At 38.5% G+C, this 21,847-nt stretch overlaps 1 protein-coding gene across 1 annotated transcript; it reads right to left on the bottom strand.

The window, feature by feature from the left end:
* Positions 1-1,220: 1,220 nt before the first annotated feature.
* syt9a (synaptotagmin IXa) lies at positions 1,221-20,648 on the bottom strand. The gene is made up of 7 exons (XM_085354044.1): positions 20,501-20,648; positions 12,115-12,610; positions 10,932-11,487; positions 5,995-6,115; positions 5,726-5,897; positions 5,345-5,474; positions 1,221-1,289 (listed from the first exon to the last, which is right to left on the bottom strand). Exons 1-7 carry the CDS (start codon positions 20,646-20,648, stop codon positions 1,221-1,223), a joined length of 1,692 nt encoding a protein of 563 aa, XP_085210170.1.
* Positions 20,649-21,847: the final 1,199 nt, after the last annotated feature.

Genomic DNA, 21,847 nt, shown 5'->3' with positions numbered 1-21,847 from the left:
CTTGACCATGAACTCCTATGTATACGATAGCATTATACAGCAAATGTCAGGTCATCACTCTGAAAACCAAAACATGGCCAACATTAAAACATTAATTAAGCCGAACATAAAAAATCTGAAAATATAGAAAATGATTACTTACTACAAGTTATTGCTGTTAAATGTGGTTCCATATGCTTCTAATTCATGGAGTGAACTATGTTTTTTATGTGCTGCATCTTCATTTTGGCTTCATTTTTTTTTTTTATAAATGATGAATGATAATAAACAATCTAATTGATTGTTTGGTTGCCTTTATCTACTATTAAGACCCGATGAGGACTAGATAAATTTTTATTATGTCCTGACATGTAAAACCTTAGAAATAAAATAATATGCAAAACTTTAATGTGTTTGCATTAGCTTTTTGTCTTATATTTAGTGCTCTAAAACACTAATCTTAAACAGTAATAAAAAAGATATTCTACAGATAATATATTTTACTGTATACTGTTTAACACAGTTTTGCTCTTTACTTACTTACTTACTTTATCTTGAAGAGCTAGTGTTGTGTACTATAGTTGCTAAAGTGATAGAAATCTAGCATATTATGAAATTCTAATTCACATTCAAATTAACTGAATTGAAACTGATGAACATTTTTCTATGGAATAATTTTTATTCGTAACATTTAACATACTTTTACTTACAGGTATTTTGCCTAAAAATGAACTGTCACTGCACATCAACTGACAGAACAATACATCCTATTCAAAAAATAGAAACAAAAACCAACAAACAAGTAGAAGATATCCCATCAAAACATGACCTCATGCACCAATTCACAACCAAAAACAAGAGAACAGTATGGCAGTTCAACTGGTTGTAAGTACATTGTGCAATTACAGAGACTCATCTCATTAAAACAAGTAACAAGACTATTAAAAAAAGAGCAATGAGTTTAAAAACTCAGGAACAGCTCAGACCTAAAATATCTGCCTGTGCTGGTTCTTTTTCTTATGGAACATCATAGAAAAAAAACATCCATCTTTGCAGTCATTCAACATGCAACTGATCCAAAAGAGCAGAGCTCAAGACAGTTTGTGTCTTTCTTTTCCATAGGTATTAATGCATGTGTTTATTTTTTTATGCTAGGACCATATATGAGCAAAATTCTGTATCACATCTGCCCAAAGGTACATATAGCACAGCCTTCGGCTTATTTGAATTGTTGCTCATGGCTACGGAGAAGGAGGTGTCTTCAGAGAATTACAGGATCCTCCCTGGCTACTACCTGTGGTCCCCTGGTACTGCAAGAGAATAAAGCAGAAAGATTGCAATGATAGTTAGTGTAAAAGAAACAAACAAACAAAAAAAACCTCCATCTCTATTAGTCATATAAACAGATGTACGATGATATCAAATAAATCTAGAGCCAATCCTACCTTTTTATCTCGGAACAAATGTACTCACCACCTACAGAGCGATGAATTGGGCAGTGAAACAAACACTGTATGTCTGCCATTTCATTTTTTTGATTTTTGGGAGGTCAGTTTATTTATGCATTCACTAAATTTTATTAGCATAGACGTTTTTTCTATGGCACCTTTTTCTTGCCAAGTCCAAGTGAAAGGATAAAAGCTTTTATAGATAAAGTGGTTCATTTGGCATAGAAACACATGAACAGACCTGCATTTGAAACCTCACAGCATAAAAGTACAGTACTGTTTTGTGAGTAGCATGAGAATAAACTGACTCAAAATTGGGCAGGATAACTATGGTTTCTTTAGCATTCAGTGAATTTGGCAAAGATACTCATTAGGTTGACCATCATTGTAAATGAACAAACTGAAGACCGATCATTAACTAAGAGCAATAAATGTTACATCGAAAGCAAAAAATAGAATTTTTGCCAGACACCATATTTCAGAAATCTGCTTATTGGCACTTGGGGAGTTTCATCCCTTGGGAAAACCAATCTTACTCCCCTTGCTGTTACCAACTAAGGGAATGCTGCAAATCAGACATTTAAATGCTGTTTATTAACTTTTTATAACCCTTTGATCTCAGCTACAATGTCTATCTCCTGTGGAGAGGGCACAGAGTATCATTTGCATGGAGGTTGGCCAAAGATTCTCAGTTCAGGTATGTATTTGTAACCTGTAAAACACAGTTTTGTCAAAGCAGTATTACTATCTGAGAAAATATTGTCAGATAACCTCAACAACTACATCATATTCAGTTTATGAAAGGTAAACAGGTCTTACCACTGGGCTATTCAAGAAATAATGTGTATCCATAGAGAGAAGGTTCAGTGTGCAGAAAGTGATGGGTACATGAATACTTACCTTTGCTGCAGAAGAGGCAAAAGTGAAACGAAGAAGGAAAAATATAAAGCCTGGAGATATTTTTGTCAAAATTGAACCTACTTCCCCACAATGGCTCCTGCACATTTTCAAGAGGCTTGGAGACTTTCCAAGTAAAGGACTTGTATGTTGAGTGCATCCACAGATGATGACTAATGTCACTGAAAAGCCTGTGACTAAACTTAGGCTGCTATTGGAACTTGAAAATTCATAGGTCATCCCAATAATTCTGTAGATGTAGAGGAATACCTAAAATGTATAGTAAATTCTAGTCACTATTACACTGTGTAAATACACTTAACTTCCATGGGTTAAAATGGTCACGTCTGTTAATTATTAATTATTATTATTAAATAAACGATTTTACAGAAGGCGCTACATTGCTATGGAAACTTTGGCAGCCAATTTGATCTCTGGTGGAACAGGTTATATTTTAGCCATCACACACAGATATGCAATTTCACATAAAATAGCATCACCATCTGTGGACTTTTTGGAGAGAGCCACTTTCTTTTTCACTGAAAATGATTAAATCAGATATATAATGTTTTTGAGCTTTCTAGGCTTCTTGTCAATTCTGGCAATAAAGTGATTTCCATGAAATGGCAGACATCCTCTCTTTTTTTTGCTTTGTTATAGCTTACAACCATATTCCCTTTACCACTGACCAAAAATCTTTTCACAGCCGCATTCTAACAACACACTTCAGTATCAGTGAATAGTAATGAGCTCAGTGTGCCTTAATAACTGGACAGTGATAAGCTTCCTACCCACTTGCACTTTCTTTTTCTTTCATCTGTCAACTCTAACCTCAATTAATGATAAATGTTTTTTTATCATTATGTTTATGTTATAAATATTTTATACTGCTTAAACTTCAGGAAGATGGCCCAACCGACCTGAATACCTCAAGCACCAGAAACCCAAGAAAGAGGAGGAAGCATCAATGAAGGACAGGCCCCTGAATGGTATGTACCACTGGCACATAGATGAAGTGGCTGACATCCAGAAATCCTACCAATGGCCAGACAAAGCTGCACTGAAAGACAGCACAGAGGCAGTAATCATGGCAGCACAGGAACAGTCTTTAAGCACAAGATCCATAGAGGCTGGGGTCTACCACACCAGGCAAGACCCCAGGTGCAGGCTGTGTAAAGATGCCCCTCAAACAATCCAGCACATAACAGCAGGGTGCAAGATGGAGAAGTATCAAGGGCTCAGAGAAGAGGGTGAAGGTAACAGTGGTCCCAGTGGTAATCGGAACACTAGGTGCAGTGAGTCCCAAGTAGGATCTCTGTCCAGAAGAGGGCAGTCCTAGGAACAGCTAAGATACTGCGCAGGACCCTCAAGCTCCCGGGCCTCTGGTACAGGACCCGAGCGTGAAGCATAGACCCCCCTCAGGGGAGAGAGGGGAATTTTATCTATCTATCTATCCATCTATCCATACATACATACATACATACATACATACATACATACATACATTAGGGGTGAAACAATACATGTATCGATATTGAACCGTTCGATGCAGTGCTTTCGGTAGGCATATGTATCGAACAATACAAAATTTTTTATCTATTTTATCAACTTTTCTTCTGACAATGCTGTCTGTGTTGAGCGCTCAGTGGACTTCTCCGCCTAGGCTGCACTGTCGAGCACAGATCCACTGAGTGCAGCGCAAGCTAGCAAGGCAGAAGCTAAGCTCATTGCAACATGGCAACTGCCTCAACGCTACCTGAAATTGAACCTCCCCCACCCTCATTCAGATCTGGCGTTTGGAACTATCTTGGTCTTCATGTGAAGTATGACCCTGATGGTAAGCGCGTCATGGACAAAAGTAAAACAGTATGTCAGATGTGCCACACAATGTTCAATTGGTGGGAACTAGTGTGTTAGCGCAGTTAGCTCGTTAACGTGTTGACGCCACCCAGCCCCATGTACGGGCAACCCGTTCTCACTCCCAAAGCGTAACATTTTACGCTAGGTGACAAATCGTCACCATATTACGTTTTCGGCTACCCACCACGTTCCTAAATGACGACCTCGGAAAAAGAGGAAATATGAGAACCGTCTGGACTGAACCTACACATGTTCGCTCTTTTTCTTCAAATCGCTTAGAAACACGCTATTTAACATCATTAAAGTCCTGGTTAAGGTCAGGAATAAGGTTATGGTCAGGGCTAGGGATAAGGTTAGGTTTAGGGCTGGAATACAGGGCTGGAACGTCTACTACCGCGGGAGCGTCATTGCACTGGATTCCAGCCATAACCCGCCGCGTACCATAAGAACGCCGAAGGTCTCCTTTCGCGTTCCTCAGGAACGCCGCGGGACGTGACAAAACGTCGACATGTTACGCCTCGGGAGTGAGAACGCTCTGGTACGGGGCAATCCGCGGTAACTTGTTAACGGAGATTTGCCGCGTTATGGCGTTAATGTCATTTTAACGAGATTAAGGCTGACAGCACTAGTGGGAACACAATGAATATGACTGCATGTTTACGCCGACATTATCCTAGTGCAAAGACAAGTGGAAGCAGACAAAAACAACAAGCACACATGCTACAAACTTTACCCGAGTCATTTAGACAGCCGTTAGCACATGATTCTCTTTATGGGCACCTGATATGTTTAATATGCTGCTGAGAATACAGCCCAGAAGAAGCGTATAGTATAGCTTTTATTTTGGAAAGAGACATTTCTCTGTAAAAAACTCTCTTTTCCAAAGATGAGTGATTCCTCGATCAGATAGATTTATTTATTTTTATTATTTTGTTGTTTCAGCAACATTAAATTTAAAAACTGTACTTTTGAGTTAAAATATATATTTATAATTTTAATAAATGACAAATTAAAAAGGCATGAACATTTTTTTTCTCAAAAAAATATCGAACCGTGACACCAAAGTATCAAACCAAACTGAACCGTAAATTTTGTGTATCGTTGCACCCCTAATATGTGTGTGTGTGTGTGTGTGTGTGTGTCAACACATGCCATCTCACCTCAACGAGAGGATGCCAGTGGGCGACAGGTTTTCGGGGATATGTAAGCATTTCACTCCAGTGATCTCGACCGAGGCTGTCAGCATCATTGCCGACTCGACACACACCAATGACCTCATTATGGCCTACTCTGTAGACCCAGGAGGATAAGGGAGAAAGAAAAAATATTATAAGTCCTCCCATGCTTTCCAAAAATAATAATGTCTTACATATTGTGTGTGAAAACCACCCAAGACAATATGTTACAGAGACAAAGAGTTTGAGGAAATATTTGCAAATGTTCTTGGAATATATTTTATCCGCTTTTGCCATGCAGCAAGTATAAATTAAACATTGACCCATGCAAAAGATGTAGAAACTACTCTATAGAAACTCTCGAACCGGTCATAATCCATCACAGCAATCAAAAGGCTGATCTGCTCTATGTTTTCTGGAGGGACATCAAACACAATGGCCTCATTATAGACTGGATTCAGAGTGTTCCTCTTTGTTGATGTCTTCCTCTTCTTCAATCTGCGACCGTCACACATCAGTGAAACTTTCACATATGGATCTATAAAAAAATGACACAAACAAGAAAAATTAACTTGATTTACATTTGGGATACCAGTGGGGTGCTGCAGTTACAGTCAGTATCAGATTTTAATTACCAGATGCACCAGTGATATCCATGGCCTTGAGGTTGCGAGCCTTTATCATGGTAATGGTCAGTCTGCCCGCAGTAGGCAAGTAACAAAGTGAAAACATCAGATCCCCAAGGTCCACATTATCCTAAAAGACACAAAAATATTTACTCTAAAATGAGTTTGATTGTGTATTATTCTGGTCATTTATTTACAGTGTACAACTTTTCTACAAATAATATTTTCTGTCATATTGCTCCAATTAAAGCCTCCCATATTTCACCCGGCACAGAGGCTTCAGTTCAGCTGCTGCTCACTTATCGCTAGTGCTTAAAATAACTCCACAAAAGAAGTGTGAACCAGGAAAGCACACAAATATGTGTGGTAAAGACACCTACGGTAGAATCTCTTGCTGATCTGCTGCTATGTTGGTGAGATTGTGCTGGTATTTCAAAGCACGTGTCATCAACTCATCATCATCATCTGGTCATTTACAAAGGTAAGCTCAGTAAATTCAACTGAAGTGCAAAAACAACAACACTGAAAACTTAGGATCAACTGACTTTGCTGCTCCAGTAATTGTGATAATGACATCATATTACTCAACTGCACTGAGAAATCTAAGACTGAGATTTGCCCCATATTGTTATGAAACTCTCATACTAAAAGTAACAAAGACCAAGTAGGAATGTTTTTTGCAGCAGCAGGTCAATGAAAAAAACAACTCAAAACAACTCTTATGTATGCTAAGATGCCTTTTAAATTAAGATATTCAAAATAACTAATTTGGTATCCAAAGTATAATATATGTTAAGTGCTAGTTTTAGAAGTATCTGTGAAAAGGGAGATGCAGAAATCTATCAAGAGGGACATCCATACAATTGGCAACAATTTCTATAGCATGTCTTAGGAATGTCACACACACTTGGACACTATTGAGTTATTATTATTTTTTTTTTTGGTTAAGCTAGAGAAACTGATTTGGCATTTTGTGAGTGTGTATTTCTGTGTTGTTTTTTGTTTTTTTCTGAGAGAGAGAGATCACCCATGAATTGCACTTGTATATTTTGCTGCAATCATGATCAATTACTCATCAAGGCTTTTAAATGTGAAGGATGAATTAACTCAAAATACCCTCCAGAAAATGCATCCCACATCCCAGAACTATCTGTTTTACATGCTTCATGGTCTAATAATTGTGATACAGGTGGGAAACAGATTAGCACTGTGTTTTACGTGCTCCGCAAAACTTCTTAGGCATCAAATAGCATGTAACATCTGCAGGTTGAATGTCATGCTCAGCGTTTCTGATAATCAGGCTGGTATGCCACAAGTATATTCTGTATTTAAAAGCTCAAACCATCAAATGTATTATACAGCTTTTGTTCATACTGAGACTGTCATTCTTAAATCCAGTAAAAATAACACATGTTCTTCATTAATCTACAATCTGCTTCTATTGCAGAGCTAAACAAGCTAAAATCTGGCAATGACACATCAATATGGCCTGTCCCACTGGAAATCAAGACTTAATGATAATTCTTTATTTTCTATCAAATAAGCTCTGTGCACTGGTTACAGAATATCATGTCTATGTACTGGTGTCCAAAGATAATTAGCTCATTTATGAGGATATATGTGTGGGGCATCTGTGTCAATCTCTGAGAACAAGCATTTGTACAAGTGTAAGAGTCTGTGTGTACTCTGTGGGGTTTTTTTTCCTTTTTTTCTGTTTGTGTGCATTAGCTGAGTGCTGTGAAACTGACAAAAACTGAACAGTGTGAAAATGTGAGAATTCCAGATTCTGTTAATCACTGGTTCCCATCAACCAGACGTCACACACCATTCTGTTCCAACCAGGCAACATTGATTAGCAATCAGTTAAACAGGGCAAAGGTGCACTGATCCAGTAAACATCCATATGTTGATGGATCAAAACAATCCCAATACTTTTTGTGAGCATTTTCCCCCGAAGGCTCTATCTGGCATGCTCGTGTATCGTCATGCTGTTTTCTCGGCATCTCCTCCCCCCTCTTCATTTCTCACTTTTATGTTTTCCAGTATCTTCTGCCTCAAAAGCTGTTATTTTACTGTCTGTGAATATCTCAGCCATTCTGAGCACTCTATAGAACCCATTAGCGCTACATTCAGAATGCGTATAATATGCATTCACATCTAATTACTTTTTCTGAGTAAGCTACTTCTTTTTTGTTTTACTTTAAACAATTTGTTTGCGTACTAAAAGTTGGACACAGCTGATGACTTCGTCACAGCTGGGTTAAAACAGGTGTGTCCGTGTCTGTTTATGCATTTGTGCGTGTGATGAAGAAAGACCGAGACATGTTGAGGGAAAAAAAGGCAGGCAGAGATAGATAAAGAGAGAGAGACAGAGTAAAGACAGAAAGAAGAGACAGATTCTGTCAGTATTTTTAGAGGCCATGAGTAGGAAGCCGTTAATGGTCTTTGGCACACTGTATGTGAGACTTTATGCACTAAAACCTTAGCTGCTATCAGTAGCCTGCAAATTAGACAGGCGTGGACTATGCCACAAATTTGAGCTCTGCGTTGTGATAATTTAAACTGACACAGCAATAAAAAGCACAAAATAACACCACATATCTAAATTTCGATGAGGTGAAACAGACGAGATCAAAAGGCAAAAGAAAACTGATTACTGTGCCTTTACCATAGACAATAAAATGCATGGATAAATGTGGCAGCTTTGATGAGAAGAATATAAAAGCATGCTAGCCATACAGAAAAGTGAACATTATAAAATACATTTAATCACTTTTTTGAAATAATACCAGAGATTATAAGTATATATGCAGTAATACTCACTTAATTACATATTGCTGTTGTGAATAAACAATAAATATGTGTGATAATGCAATCTTAAGTTGCATGTAATGAAGTTCTAACAAAGAATGAGCATTAAAAACAAACAAATAAAAACAACCACAACAAGTGCGTGGTGTTAGATTTAATATTTAATTGATTCTCTCCCATCTGTATTACTGTTCTTAATCTGAATGAAAGTATAATTGTGAAATGAAAATCTAAATTCAGTGATGGAGCTGCTTATACTAGAGATGAAAGCATAACAATTTGTTTTCCATTACTAATGGCCAGTGCATCAGGCACACAAACTCTGCTAACTAATGTGCTCTCCTTATTAAAAATGATATGGCTGCAGTGCAGACATTTGCAAAAGACGTAGCGATGTAGCAGACAAGCCTGGACGCCAACAGAGGCAGATGATGATTCGCTTATTAGATAAACAAGAGACAGACATATGCACAACATAGACATACAGCTGCTCAGTCAAATACTCCCATGCTTTTTTTTGTCTGCTGTTGAACTGGCTGCATGTTTTGCTCAAAAGTCAATTCTTAAGATGAGAAGAATTGACTGAGATGAGATGAGTCTGTAAAACAGTTCATTCTTAAAGGTCGGCAGTGGTCAAAATATTGTTTTAACGAAAAGCGCAGTACATTCGGTTATAGCAACACTGTGCTTTCTGAAAGATTTCAGAAAGCTGCAGCACTGCTAAAGTAAGCCCAGTTGCAAAGACACTCCACATCTTATTAAAATCTTTTTGCTGAGAAGGTTAACTATGTTCCACAGTAAACATTTATTACAGTTTCCAGACTGACTCACCACGGCTGTTCCTGTTGGACTGTCTTATTGCTTATTAAGCAATGTTGCAATGTTTTAACTAAGATTTATGCCCTTACACAAGTAAAATCATAACTAACATAGTGACTGGGAATTGATCTCATCTAAATTCAACCAATAGTTTTCCTTTACACAGCTGTGCTTTATTGATCTTGTTTTATTGAGTTCTGTTGCCTAAACTGTTTCCTGCAATCAACTGCAAACAGAATATAGGGATCAGTTGCATGTTACAGCTGTTCAAGCTCAATAAATGAAATGCCTGTAAATAAAACAGGCCAACATATAAATACCAGTGCTGTATTGTGGTGTCTGAGATCTTTCACCTCTAAAGGAGATGAGCAGGAACAGTGAAAAACATTATAAAGATCTTAAATAGCTAATAATGTAAGAAAGAAAGAAAGAAAAATGGTGCGTATGTCTTGTTCCCAAACCAGTTTTCTCAGTTTTTTTTTAAAATATTTTTTTCTCCTGTTCTCCGTTTCTTTCTCTCTCACACACATTTGGTCTTATAAGGACGTACATACACTGACAGACACTCTCTGTGCAACTGTATGCTCACTTTATAGGTCTAACAGAAACTGGTCCTAACAAAATGAGATTTACTAGCACGCAGTCAGTAAGGTAACATGGCAAGAGGCCTGTAATCCTGTTGACCTTAAAAAGTCTCAAAGGATTTAATTTACTCATGGTAAACAGGTCGTTCCAGCAGAGCAAACTGAATTTAGATAGGTGGGAGCAGATGCAGTAAAAGTAATTGCTAATAAAATGCCTCAGTCCTTCACTTGTGTCATCTATTTGTAATATGTGCATGTGCATATTTTTTAAATTAGTATTCCTTCCAAAAACCATATTTAATGAAAAATCTATTGCTAATCATTCTCCGGGCATGTAAAGGCAATTTTAAAAAGCATATAATATCAACACAGATGCCATAGATGTCTTGTGTAGTAAAATTTTGCGCTCGGGGTCACTACATCTGTTATTAAACAGATGCTTTTTTAAAGTCTTTTCATCTCGACAGCAGAGAGAGACAGCAAAGTAAAAGAAAACATCAGTTTTCAAACACAGGCCTGATCACCTTAACTAATTTTTGTCCTGTTTTTTCAGACATGACAAGTGATAAAAGGAAAAAAATTCAGTACTTTGTACTGCCAGTGGGAGACAGAGGGACAAATTTCGAACTCTCCACACAGCTGTCACACACAGCCTTTGTGGGGGGAAAGTTAAATATAACCTGGCAGCTCTAAGTAAATATGACATAGTTTTGAGTGAACGTTCAAACTCACCGAGGAGACATACTGGATGTCTCGACAGAGTTTTGTCTCCCTGGGGAAATCTGCCAGATCCAGGAAGTTGTCCACCACCACTTGACCAATAATGTCATGCCGTGAAAAGCGGTCGAAGTCATAGACACTGAAGTGTAGCTTTCGTGTAGGAAGCTCAGAGTATGCCACAGGAAACAGGAAGACCTCATCAAACACAGGGTTGAGTGTCTTGCGGTGCACCTTTGTCTGGTGCTTGGTCTTTCGATCGGGCAACAGGTAGATCTTAACATAAGGGTCAGAGGTACCGGAGAAGTCCTTGGCCGGGAGGTCCTCTGCTTTGTGGATCTTAACTATTAACTGTTCTAGATCACAGTCATATTTGAGGATAAAATGGAGGCGCCCACAACCTCCGTCTCTTCGACTTCCTTCGTCCCCCTCAAGGGAGCGCTGTTTGTAGAGCTCGGGTTTGAGGCGGCCCAGGCCCAGGCCCATTCCGGTGAGGGAGTCCTGCCTTTGGAACTGGGCCACGTTGAAGTCTGGGTTAGAGAGGTTCATGTGTCTACGAATGGACCCTTGACTGTGCACAGAGGAAATCAACAGAAAACAAAATCATACAACATTAACACAATGAAAAGAAGGAATGTTAAAACATCAGCTGCATATTTTTTGAAGCAACCTGCATAATGAATTGTTCTGCATATCATAATTTATATCTAGTGCCAATGCTGCTTTTCACTTCAAGAACATAGTGTACACATAGTGTGCTGTATTATACATTTTATAGTCTAGCAGACAGAAATTGTTGTTTTGGTTTCATTATTGCCTTATAATGTGTCTGTTTTTTATACTCACATCTGCACATGACATTTAGTCATGTTTCAGACACCCAAGCCTCTGAACTACCTAACCCTAATCATAAATAAGGTGTAAGTTGTTTTCCTTTACCAAAATCCTTAAATGTATTATAGTTGATGCACAAATAGAAAGTAAAAATGTGAAACATGTTGGCAGGAGTCATAACTAAAGTCAAGTCCAAGTCATTTTGTCTTTCATCTCTCTTGTTCTATTGGGAAAAGTAGCAGAAACAATTAGTAGTTTGAATGTTAGCGTTTTTAACAGAGATCATAATTGTTAGGGGATTTTTAGAAAATAAGGCCAGCATATCTTATGGGAGCACATAAATCAACAAATACCTCATACTGACCCTATTTCAGACATTGAGCATCCAGAAGGTGGGGGTTCAGTGGTCTGTCTCTGCATTCGGGGGTTAGTGTGAACTCCATTTTCCCTGCTTTTACTCTGGGCATCCAGTGGTATATCTGGAGATGTGTGGCTGATCTTCATAGCTGCCTCTGGTGTGGCCATGACCACAGGTGGTGGTGATACAGGAGTCACCGGAGCCTCCACTGAAACAACAGATGCCACGGGAGTAGGCTCTCTGGCCATGGAACAATGTGATGATTCACGGCGGTTGTGCATCGGGGGGTCCACAGCTGTGTAAACTGGCTGCCTGGGTGCAGACTGTGATGGCAGAGGGCTCATAGTCGGGTTGAGGTGCCCATGGGCTTCCTTGGTGGTGGGGGAAAGCCCACGCTCCCTCCATGGTATCCAGCAGAGCTTCCATGAAACAAAGAGGGAGACCCCAAAGAGGGCCAAGCCACAGGCAGTCACTACCAATGACAGCAGACTCACAGATATGTCTGGAAAGAGAGAACAAGATCTGACAGTGAATAAGTCTTCTCTTTGCTTTGTTGCACTCTGATTTTTGATATCACCATCATATATAACCATTTCATGATTAAGTTACTCAGTAAATGTTTTAAAAATACTGCATGATGGACATGTCAGGTACACAGCTATAGGTCCTGTTGGATTTATTTTTTTCTTTTCTAACAGATTCTCATAAAGAATGCTCAATAAAATCAAAATTATGTACAGTAGTAGTAGCAGTATTTAACTATCCAATGGAGGCTCATATCTGCACTCTAAGGGTAGTGTGCCCCCCATGTTTCGATTTCATTTCCTTTGCTGATAATTATGGTGAAAAAATGAAACTTTAAAAATGATTTTTCCACAAAAGAGGTGCAAATACAACAAAACCAAATATAGAAATGCAGCATTACAACCACAGATGACCACAGTTCTTGGTTTGTTGTTGTTTTCAGAAAATAAGTTAAAATATTTTTGTTTTAACATGACAATTCAGAAATTCTTTTCAAGCATGCACATGGCATTTGACTTTTGCTTTGTGGTTTTTCTTGTGTGTATTTGCAAAGCAGCTATTGTCATACAGATGAAGATTACTTTTTTGAACTTGCTTGGATTTGTCTGTTTGCAGATGTTTATTTGAGTCTGGTGAGCTCTCCTGGCTTCCATAGGAATAACCAATGAAGAACTTTGAAAAGAAATGGTAAATGGCCTGCATTTGTATAGCGCTTTACTCAGTCCCCAAGGACCCCAAAGCGCTTTACACTACATTCAGTCATTCACCCATTTACAATGGCAAGCTACATTGTAGCCACAGCTGCCCTGGGGCGCACTGACAGAGGCGAGGCTGCCGGGCCCTCTGACCACCACCAGTTGGCAAACATGGGGTTAGTATCTTGCCCAAGGATATTTGGCCTGGGATCAAACCACCGACCTTCTGATTAGTGGCTGACCTGCTCTGCCACCTGAGCTACAGCCACAAGAAAGCAGAACTAACTCTTCCATGAGTATAATTTATAATGTGAAACTGTCAGTGAGGTACATTAATTGCAAGAATTTAAAATGTTCCCAGTAGTTTGATAAAGTGCTAAACCCAAGGCGCTTCATGCTGCCTGTGTGGTTAATGCATATTATCATGTAAATAAATGAGAGGGTATAAAAACAGCTTGCAAGAAAAACATTTACAGGCTGTTATATATGGTCTGTGGTTAAAAAAAACAATTTGACAAATGGGGAGGGAAGGTGTGAAAGTCGCAATTTATACAAAACAGAAAAAAAAAACATTCTGAAAACAGATGAGTTTATAAGAGAAATACTATCGAATCCCAAAATTCAAGGACAAGATCACTCATGAAGCTGCTCTACACTGGTACATGTAGGAGTTTAAAGGGCTCCTAACAGCTACTCTAGCTCTCCTGTTAAATCTGTGGATCCACAAAACACGTATAAACAAACTGAAGATGTCACTCTAAAGATAACAGCTTTGCAAAATTAAAGTTACTACTCGGTTGCTGTTCACACATGTGCATCATAAACTGTGTGATTATATATAAGCAGTACTTGTGGGCAACACCAGGAGTAATGGCCGTGGGAGTATAAAAAGTTTTACCAGCATATCAATCCAGGTCTTCATCTATCAAGTTCATAGTTTCAAAGCATGACACTGAATAATTCTTCAGTGCATTGCATTTGTTTACACCAGCCCAGGGTGTGCAAGTCACCATGGAAAGGGAGATGAGGTGTGAAGCAACAGAGTCATCAAGGGCATCTGAATCATCTCTGCTCTCAAGAAGCAAAAGCACTAAAAAAAAAATAGAAACTGCTACAATGACTCTGAAATAATTACATGAACTTTGCAACTTTATTGCAAGTAAAAGGAATTTTCATCCAAACAGTGATAATATACTAAGTTACATTACTATTACCTGTCTTTTCTTAAATGATCTTTACTTTTCTGTTTTCACTGTTCTACTTTCCCTCTTTCCAGAAGCTGCAAATGTCCCCGAGCCTCTTTCTGGCTGTTACAGTAAAGAGAGGTTCTTTCTCTCCACCTTCACCAAGTGCTTGCTTGTTTCCTTCTCTCTAATATTGTTAAGGTCTTCTACCCCATACAATATAAAGCACCATAAGACAACTGTTGTTATAAGCAAATAAAATTAACTGAAGTCTTGTTTTGGATCATAAGGACCCCATGGAGTATTAACCATTTGCCTCAAATTGAGGTAAGGGTATGTATGTATTCACATATATTAGATGTATTAACCCCAGAAATTTGTTAATTCTACTGATATTTAAAAACATGTAATAATGTTGTGCCTTTTTAAAAAGTGCTGTTAATGTCAATCAAGACCATGGAAGATATGAAAAAAGGTTACATTTAACCATGTTTTACAGCTGGAGTCTCTGAGATACCAAACTGAAGAAATGTGGCTCTGTAGGGAACTTTAAATGTCACAAGTTCAAACACAGCATGTGTAATTTTCATAAAAATTAATTGAGGCTTTAATTAAAGTTTAAAGTTGTTAAAACAGGCTTGAGATGGTTTGCATCCTAATTGGTGTTACAGATATGCACACAATTTTGCTTTGAAAATCCCATGTCATGTTTTTGAGTTACTGTTTGATATCTGAATTTGAACAGTGTGTTTTTATGCACCGTTATTTGATGATGTAATGTCACTGAAGCAGACCAGAACAATCTTATAAACTCCTTATGTCGGCTAATGTCTTAGTAGTAGATATTAAGTTGGGATGGGTCTGTCATGAAGGAAGCGGTGACGAGGATCCAGATGCTGGACTGGCTGAGAATTAGACACAAATTTTAAAAAAAGACAAACAAAAAAACCCAAATTAAAACAACCAATGAAAACTATCAAAGTAAAACAGGAAACAATCCAGAACACCTACTCAACACGGACACAAGAAAACAGTGAGGAAACAAAAATGATAATCAGCTCCAGACAGAAACTAAAAAGGCAATAATATCTCATAACTGAAATAAATCACAAGTATATTAAACCCAAAGTAGGAACCAAAAACACAAACATTTAAAAACAGCAGCAGTGAAAGCAGAAAAGAAACCAGCATTATTTAATATTTAACAAGAATCCAAACCTTCAAAACTAACCAATCCCAGGGGCAATGACAAGGTCAAAATAAAATAAGGATGGAGTACGCATCTGGGATTGTATAGATTTTAAAGCTGTTATGCATGTGTAATTATGGAAATATCAAAGGCTTACACTTTCTATATGCTGAATTCCCTCATTCCCTAAGCTCTTATCCATCCTTGAGCTTCTGTGAGGCAAAAAATGATTAAGTGGTAATTACTTTAATTGTTCATCATCAAGATAACAGAAGAAATAAATGCTGTTCATAACGTGGCCAAATGCACTGAATAAGTACTGAAAAAATACTACACATACTGACATGGTGCTTTACCACTGCATTGTTAACAACCGTCTCCAGTGCATCATTAATGGTCATCAGTCTTTTTTTCCCTTTTACTCTTATATTTTGTATTATCAGGGCTACCGAGACTCATCATTCAGTTATTTCTTCATCTCTTGTATGTGACGATTTTGACCAGCTATGCACCCCTGTCACCATAGTTTCAAAAATCACATTAAATAAGAATTCGAAAATCTTGATCACAATCATTCAGGTTATGCATGTCTTACAAGACATATAGTTTTGAAGTCCTTTTTTTCCCTATTAGTTGCAGAAAACCTGCTATTAATGCTGCATCTCATACTATTATCGACTAATTTAAGTGTCTGCTTTCACAACCATCTCATGGCCTGTGATTATAAGAATTACATAAGAATTGGCAAAGCATTATATCATATGTTAAAAATGGAAGTGGCCACTTATATAAGTATATCATGTCCTTATACACATGACCTTATAAAATATGTGCTGTATGTTTGATTTAACCAATAGAGATAATGGGTAATTAGATGCAGTTTTCGTATTTTTATTCCATATGGTTTTCTACACTGCCACGCTTCACTGAGCTCCCAGCACCGCAGTCACCTGTCTTGCACCCCTTTCCAAATGCCATCCTCTCATTGGCCAGGACTAAGGATTCTTCTGGTTTCCCTTAACTAAAGATGACTCTGGTTTCCAGCAACCATCCTGTCTAGCACCTTAGCCGACAGCCAGAACCATCTGAACTCTTCTGCAACGTCAGTCTCCATTGCTCAGTCCATCTGCCTGACCTCTTCTGTTCTGGCCCACCAGCAGAGGTCTCTTGTTTCTACCCTTTAAGTCCCCAGGGTGTCCACCTGAGCTTTCCTGCTCTGCCACTGTCTGCTGCTTCCTCTAAGCTTTGATACCAGCTAAACTGACTCCCAAATCCCTCTTCTAACCAGTTCCCCATCATCTCTCTTTAACACATGATTTCTATTAATTTAATGTAACGGTCTTTCATCTTTGAGGTAATTTTGCTTATTGAAAAGCCCAAGCTCTTGCACAGTGTTTTGAATAGAACCAGTCTGCTGTATCCACCTGACTGTATCTATTTTTGGCTATGCGAGGGCAGCGATACAGATTATTCCCAGTTTATGTGCTGACTATGCAACAGGCTATTATTTGCCCATAGTATTATAGCAGACATATCCTTTGTCCCTTCATGTATGCGAAGACAAATCAGGCTTGTGAAGACTGGAATAAAATTTTCAAAAGAAAAAAACTCAAAAGTGTAATATTGGTGTAATCTGTATTAAGTACATTAGTCATAACAATGAGTGAAGTTTTTAGAAAAAGCAATGATTGTTTTCCTGATTAACCTATTACTGTTAAGCAGAGCATGTTATTTTATTAGCCTATAAAAGCTCCAGGAAATCAAGTGATTGGTATGTTGATACATTTAACAAAAGGGTAATAATCATGATGTGTATCACATCAAGGAGACTTTCTCCTCATGAATACCCGAACAGATAATCTGCTTAGACACAAGCAACAAATGTACAACTAATGCACAATTAAATGAAACAGAGAGTGGATTAATGAGATACAGGATTATCAATATAATTTATTTATCATTAATGGCTCTACAATAAGTTTAAATTTCATTGCAACACAAGGCATTTGATTAGATGTAGCATTTGCTGTTACACAGTTGGACTGAATGCATTATTTTATTTTGGATGAAAGTAGCTTATATTAGAAATGTTAAAGCTGTACACTAATCCGAATTGTAGCTGACAGATATCATGTTACGTTTAGTTGAAGCAAACTATTTCCTGAACTCATCACATTCAATCCTCTCATTTTGTTTCTTTTTAGTTGCACGCTATAGCAACAGAACACCGTACCTGTCAAGATCCACTTTGTTTCTTCTTTTGTTTTTAATGAGTGAGATTAATAATCATGAACTTTAGAATTTTTGCATATAAACTTCTGCTCCCACTTACAGAGCTGGGCACAGATTTAGAGCTGATTTCAGTCTGTCTTGAGTGTTTGGTCTGACTGATACTACAAAGAAGAGCTGCTTTTAAAAATATGAGAGGACTCGTGATGAGCTGAATCACACCTGACACATCTAATGTAAAGATCACACTTGTAATTAAGAGTCTGAGGCTGACTTTTTGTCATGGTAAGAGTATTAGATAAAAGTTAATGAGACTACACATCAATTGCATGACTGTTTTAGTCCAAACAGCCAAAAGTGTACTTATTTGGCAATAAAGGTTTTTGCACTTTTCACTATATGCTGTTGGTAAGGTAACCCATCCTCCAAATCCCACAGTCCTGCAATTAGGACTGGCTCTGTGTGTGGGAGCTGTCATAAGACCTTGCACAGGAACACAGACCAACTGTCCTTTCTGCACTGTGAAATTCTGTGAATACCAGAGTATGTGTGATTTGAGAGAATAATGTGGAGAAATTGAGGGACTTGCCATCTGAGGATGCTGAGCCCACAGTCGGTTTGGCAGGCCGCCCAAATGCTGCCTGGTGGAGAAGAAGCTATAGACATCTGGAGGGATTTAAAGACTACATTGGAACAAAGAGGGTGGACCAATTTTAGTGCACAGGACCTTCAAAGGTGCAAAAGTGTAGGAGGCAAGCAAGTGCTGAAAAGGCAATATATGTAATGTCTACTTCTGGGATGTTATTTTCCCTAAGAATACCTCTCTGTAAGTAAAAACTATTGGAAATGTAATATGTTACACATGTACAGTAGGTGGTTCCAACTTGTTGTCCCCAATGTTGTAAAGGATGATGCATTCGATTGCATTTGCATTTCTGCAAATATGTTTTTGTTTTTTTTACTTGCTTATTGACAGATGAAAAGACTAAATCCACTCGTATACATATCTGTTAAATATAAAGCTTCCCTCATAAACTCTGAAACCTGACTCTGTTCCAAGGTAACTTAATCCTCCTACCGTATCTCTAAAGCTGATTAATTGCCACAGTCTGTTAAATAATCATGCTAGTTTTAAAGTGTAAAAATTAGAAGCTGTGATATGTGCTCTGAACAGTGGAAGACACATTTTTCTGTTCCTGCAAAAGCTAAACTAATTGGCATTTGGCTTCAGCAAGACAGGCATTGATTGATTGACCACAGTCATTGGGATTGATATTAAACTTCTCAACATACTCTCTGTAAGAGTGTCAAGAAAGGTATCTTTCCAAGTGGGTGACTAATCCATTAAAAGACATGTTACACATCTTTATTTTTCTTTCATGTTCCAGTTTTTATTTCATTGATCCTTGATATTTTATGATCTTTTGAGAAAATAGTTGTAAATATGTTTACGTAATTGATTTAAATCAAATCTGAAGTCAAAATGATGTTTTATGTTTAGCATATTTGTAAAAAAAAAAAACAAAAAGATATATATATATATGACCGGTACACCCACAGCTTCAACTCTAGCTGAAAGAGTAGCTGTCCTCTGCCTTGTACTTATTTCCTTTGTTATTCTCTTATGGCTTTCTTCCATCACGCTGAGTGATATATGCCAGCTGGAACAGAAATTAAACCCGTAAGCCCTCTTGATAGCTAGCCCCACGGGCTACCCACATAATTTCACTTTTGAAAGTGTCAGTGTAAAAGACAAGAGAAGATCGGCCTATATGATGAATGAGGAAGCAAGAAGAGAGCTGGGACTTTGGGGGATAGTTGAAGTAAAGTGGAAAGGAACAGAAGGGAGAGCTTGGGGGTTGGAGGAGACTGACAATTCACAAAGTCCTGTCACGTGATGAATAATCATTGATGCAAACTATGGAAGCAGAATGAATGCAGTGGAAATGTGCAGGAATTACGCTTTCTCGCGCCTCCAAATAACGCTTTCTCGCTCGCTCCTTCTCTCCTCCGCACACATGCACACTGACACTAATTTATGCATGCCATTTAGGCGAATGTGTTTACCCTAAGTGTTGATAATTATGAAGCGAGAGTGGCTAATTCTAAATCTAATTATAAAAAGCAAATGCTTTTAGGTAAGAATTAAAAAAAAAAGAGGCAAAGTTTCAAAGTAGTATGACTCAATGTTTGTGACATGTCAGTAAATACACGATGCAGGGCAACTCATCCAGTGAAACATATCTGATGAGTGTTCACAGACTAGCCTACACGATGTCACGCCAACCTCGTGTGATAGAAATGGGAAAAAAATGGAAGAAAAAATGGACTTCCTCGAAAAATGCATAGTTTAACCGGATCGGTGAGCTAACTAATGTGAAAAAATAATGTACAAGTCTAATTTTTCTTTGATATTATAGACTAATCTTCGTCGTGAAGTAGTCGAGCCAAGCTTGGACCACCTATAGTGTGCTTTATGCGTGCGATGTTCAGTGAAAGAAGTCATATGCGACTTCACTTACATTGAATTTAGTGCAACCATTGAATCAAGCTTGCAAATGATGCCTCACCTGAATCCGTGTAGCGTGGTCTGGCGAGATCTCGGAAATAGTAGATAAAATCCCGACAGTTTTCATTCTGCACTTCCCCCTTAGAACAAAGATCTGACAAGAGTTCGAGCGCCTTTTGACAAATCTCGTCATCTCTGTCTCCAGGCATTTCCCACCAGCATCCTTATAAAGGGAAGGTTTCTTAGGCACCACCACACCACTCCTCCCGCCTGACAGTCACCTATTCCACGCTACTCAGCACACAGCTTCAAGAGTCAGCCACTCTCGGCACGCCTTCCCACACGATGGAATCGACAAAGACACCGTGTATTAGGAAGAACGAGAAAAACACTAGTCCAAGTGCAGAAAGCAGAAAAATCCTATCAGACATGTGACGTAAAAAGAGTTTTTGTACAGCATTTAGTCAAACGGTCCACTCTGGTCCTCACTCTGCTCGTTGAAAGCCACCGGTTGAATCCGCGCACCGCCTCTGCGGCGCCGTGCGCTGTCCAACGTGCTGAAAATGTGTGCACGGAGTGTCTTTGCACAAGGCGGTCCTGTTGGCCGTAATCCGTTATCTTTAAGGTTTCGAACAGTATCGATCGCCGGGAAAGTTGAGCAGCACTTCACTACAGTGAGAAATAGCTGGATTCGCCAGCACTAATACCGATAGCATGCCTCTATTCTTTGCTCCGATGAGGCTGGTGTGGTTTTACGTGCCCGCACATGGCCAATCAGAGAATGACATGGTTTTTTTTGCTTTTTTCCCCTCCACTTTGTGAAATCACTTTACCCTTTTACATTTTAAATGTTTTAAAAAGCCTACAAGTTTGGTAAATCAACTCAAGAAACGCACCATTCACTTGGAGTTCCTGCTGCAGGTAATTTAAAATACCTTTTCCCCCTGGTGCCATCTTATCTTTGTCAAGATAACTGCTACAATGACATCTACGATTTGTTTTGTCAAAGACTGGACGTAGAATTCGGAAATACAGGGGACCAAGCAGTTTCGTTGCCATGCCAACTTGAATGACCACTTTAAAAGCTGGGTTATTGGCCCTCATTTTTACGACTAGTTATTGCAACCTCTGAATAACGTGAAACAGCTGTTAATGTAAGTTCGAATTACCCGATTTATGGATTTCATGGCGATTTCAGTTGGCTGTGACAGATTCTGTAAAATAAATAAATAAAGGTTTTTCCACCTTATATCTATTGCCCATTTCTGCACTCGTCGAACTCCCCGATCCGGTCTAGGCATTTTCTGAAGTTTCTCACACGTCGCTCAGTAGATTCTCCAGGTCAGGTGTAAGTACTGGAAACACATAGTGCGGTTTTGTTCAGTGGTCGAGCAGCATGCAGGAGGCA

This window comes from Diplotaxodon limnothrissa, linkage group LG1, assembly GCF_057381915.1.
Source record: "Diplotaxodon limnothrissa isolate DT_005_m linkage group LG1, D_limnothrissa_male_GT1.1, whole genome shotgun sequence".
Classification (NCBI taxonomy): domain Eukaryota; kingdom Metazoa; phylum Chordata; class Actinopteri; order Cichliformes; family Cichlidae; genus Diplotaxodon; species Diplotaxodon limnothrissa.
Note: the sequence above shows the minus strand (reverse complement) of the source record. Positions and strands in the feature narration are given on the sequence as shown.

What these genes read in the sequence shown, in the direction of transcription:
- syt9a (XM_085354044.1), bottom strand. Translation starts at nt 20,648, where the DNA reads ATGCCTGGAGACAGAGATGACGAGATTTGTCAAAAGGCGCTCGAACTC. An exon ending in ACATCCAGTATGTCTCCTCG is followed by an intron (nt 6,116 to 10,931) that starts GTGAGTTTGAAC and finishes TGTGTCTTTTAG; the next exon opens with GATAATGTGGACCTTGGGGA. An exon ending in GCTGTGATGGATTATGACCG is followed by an intron (nt 5,475 to 5,725) that starts GTTCGAGAGTTT and finishes CTGGGTCTACAG; the next exon opens with AGTAGGCCATAATGAGGTCA.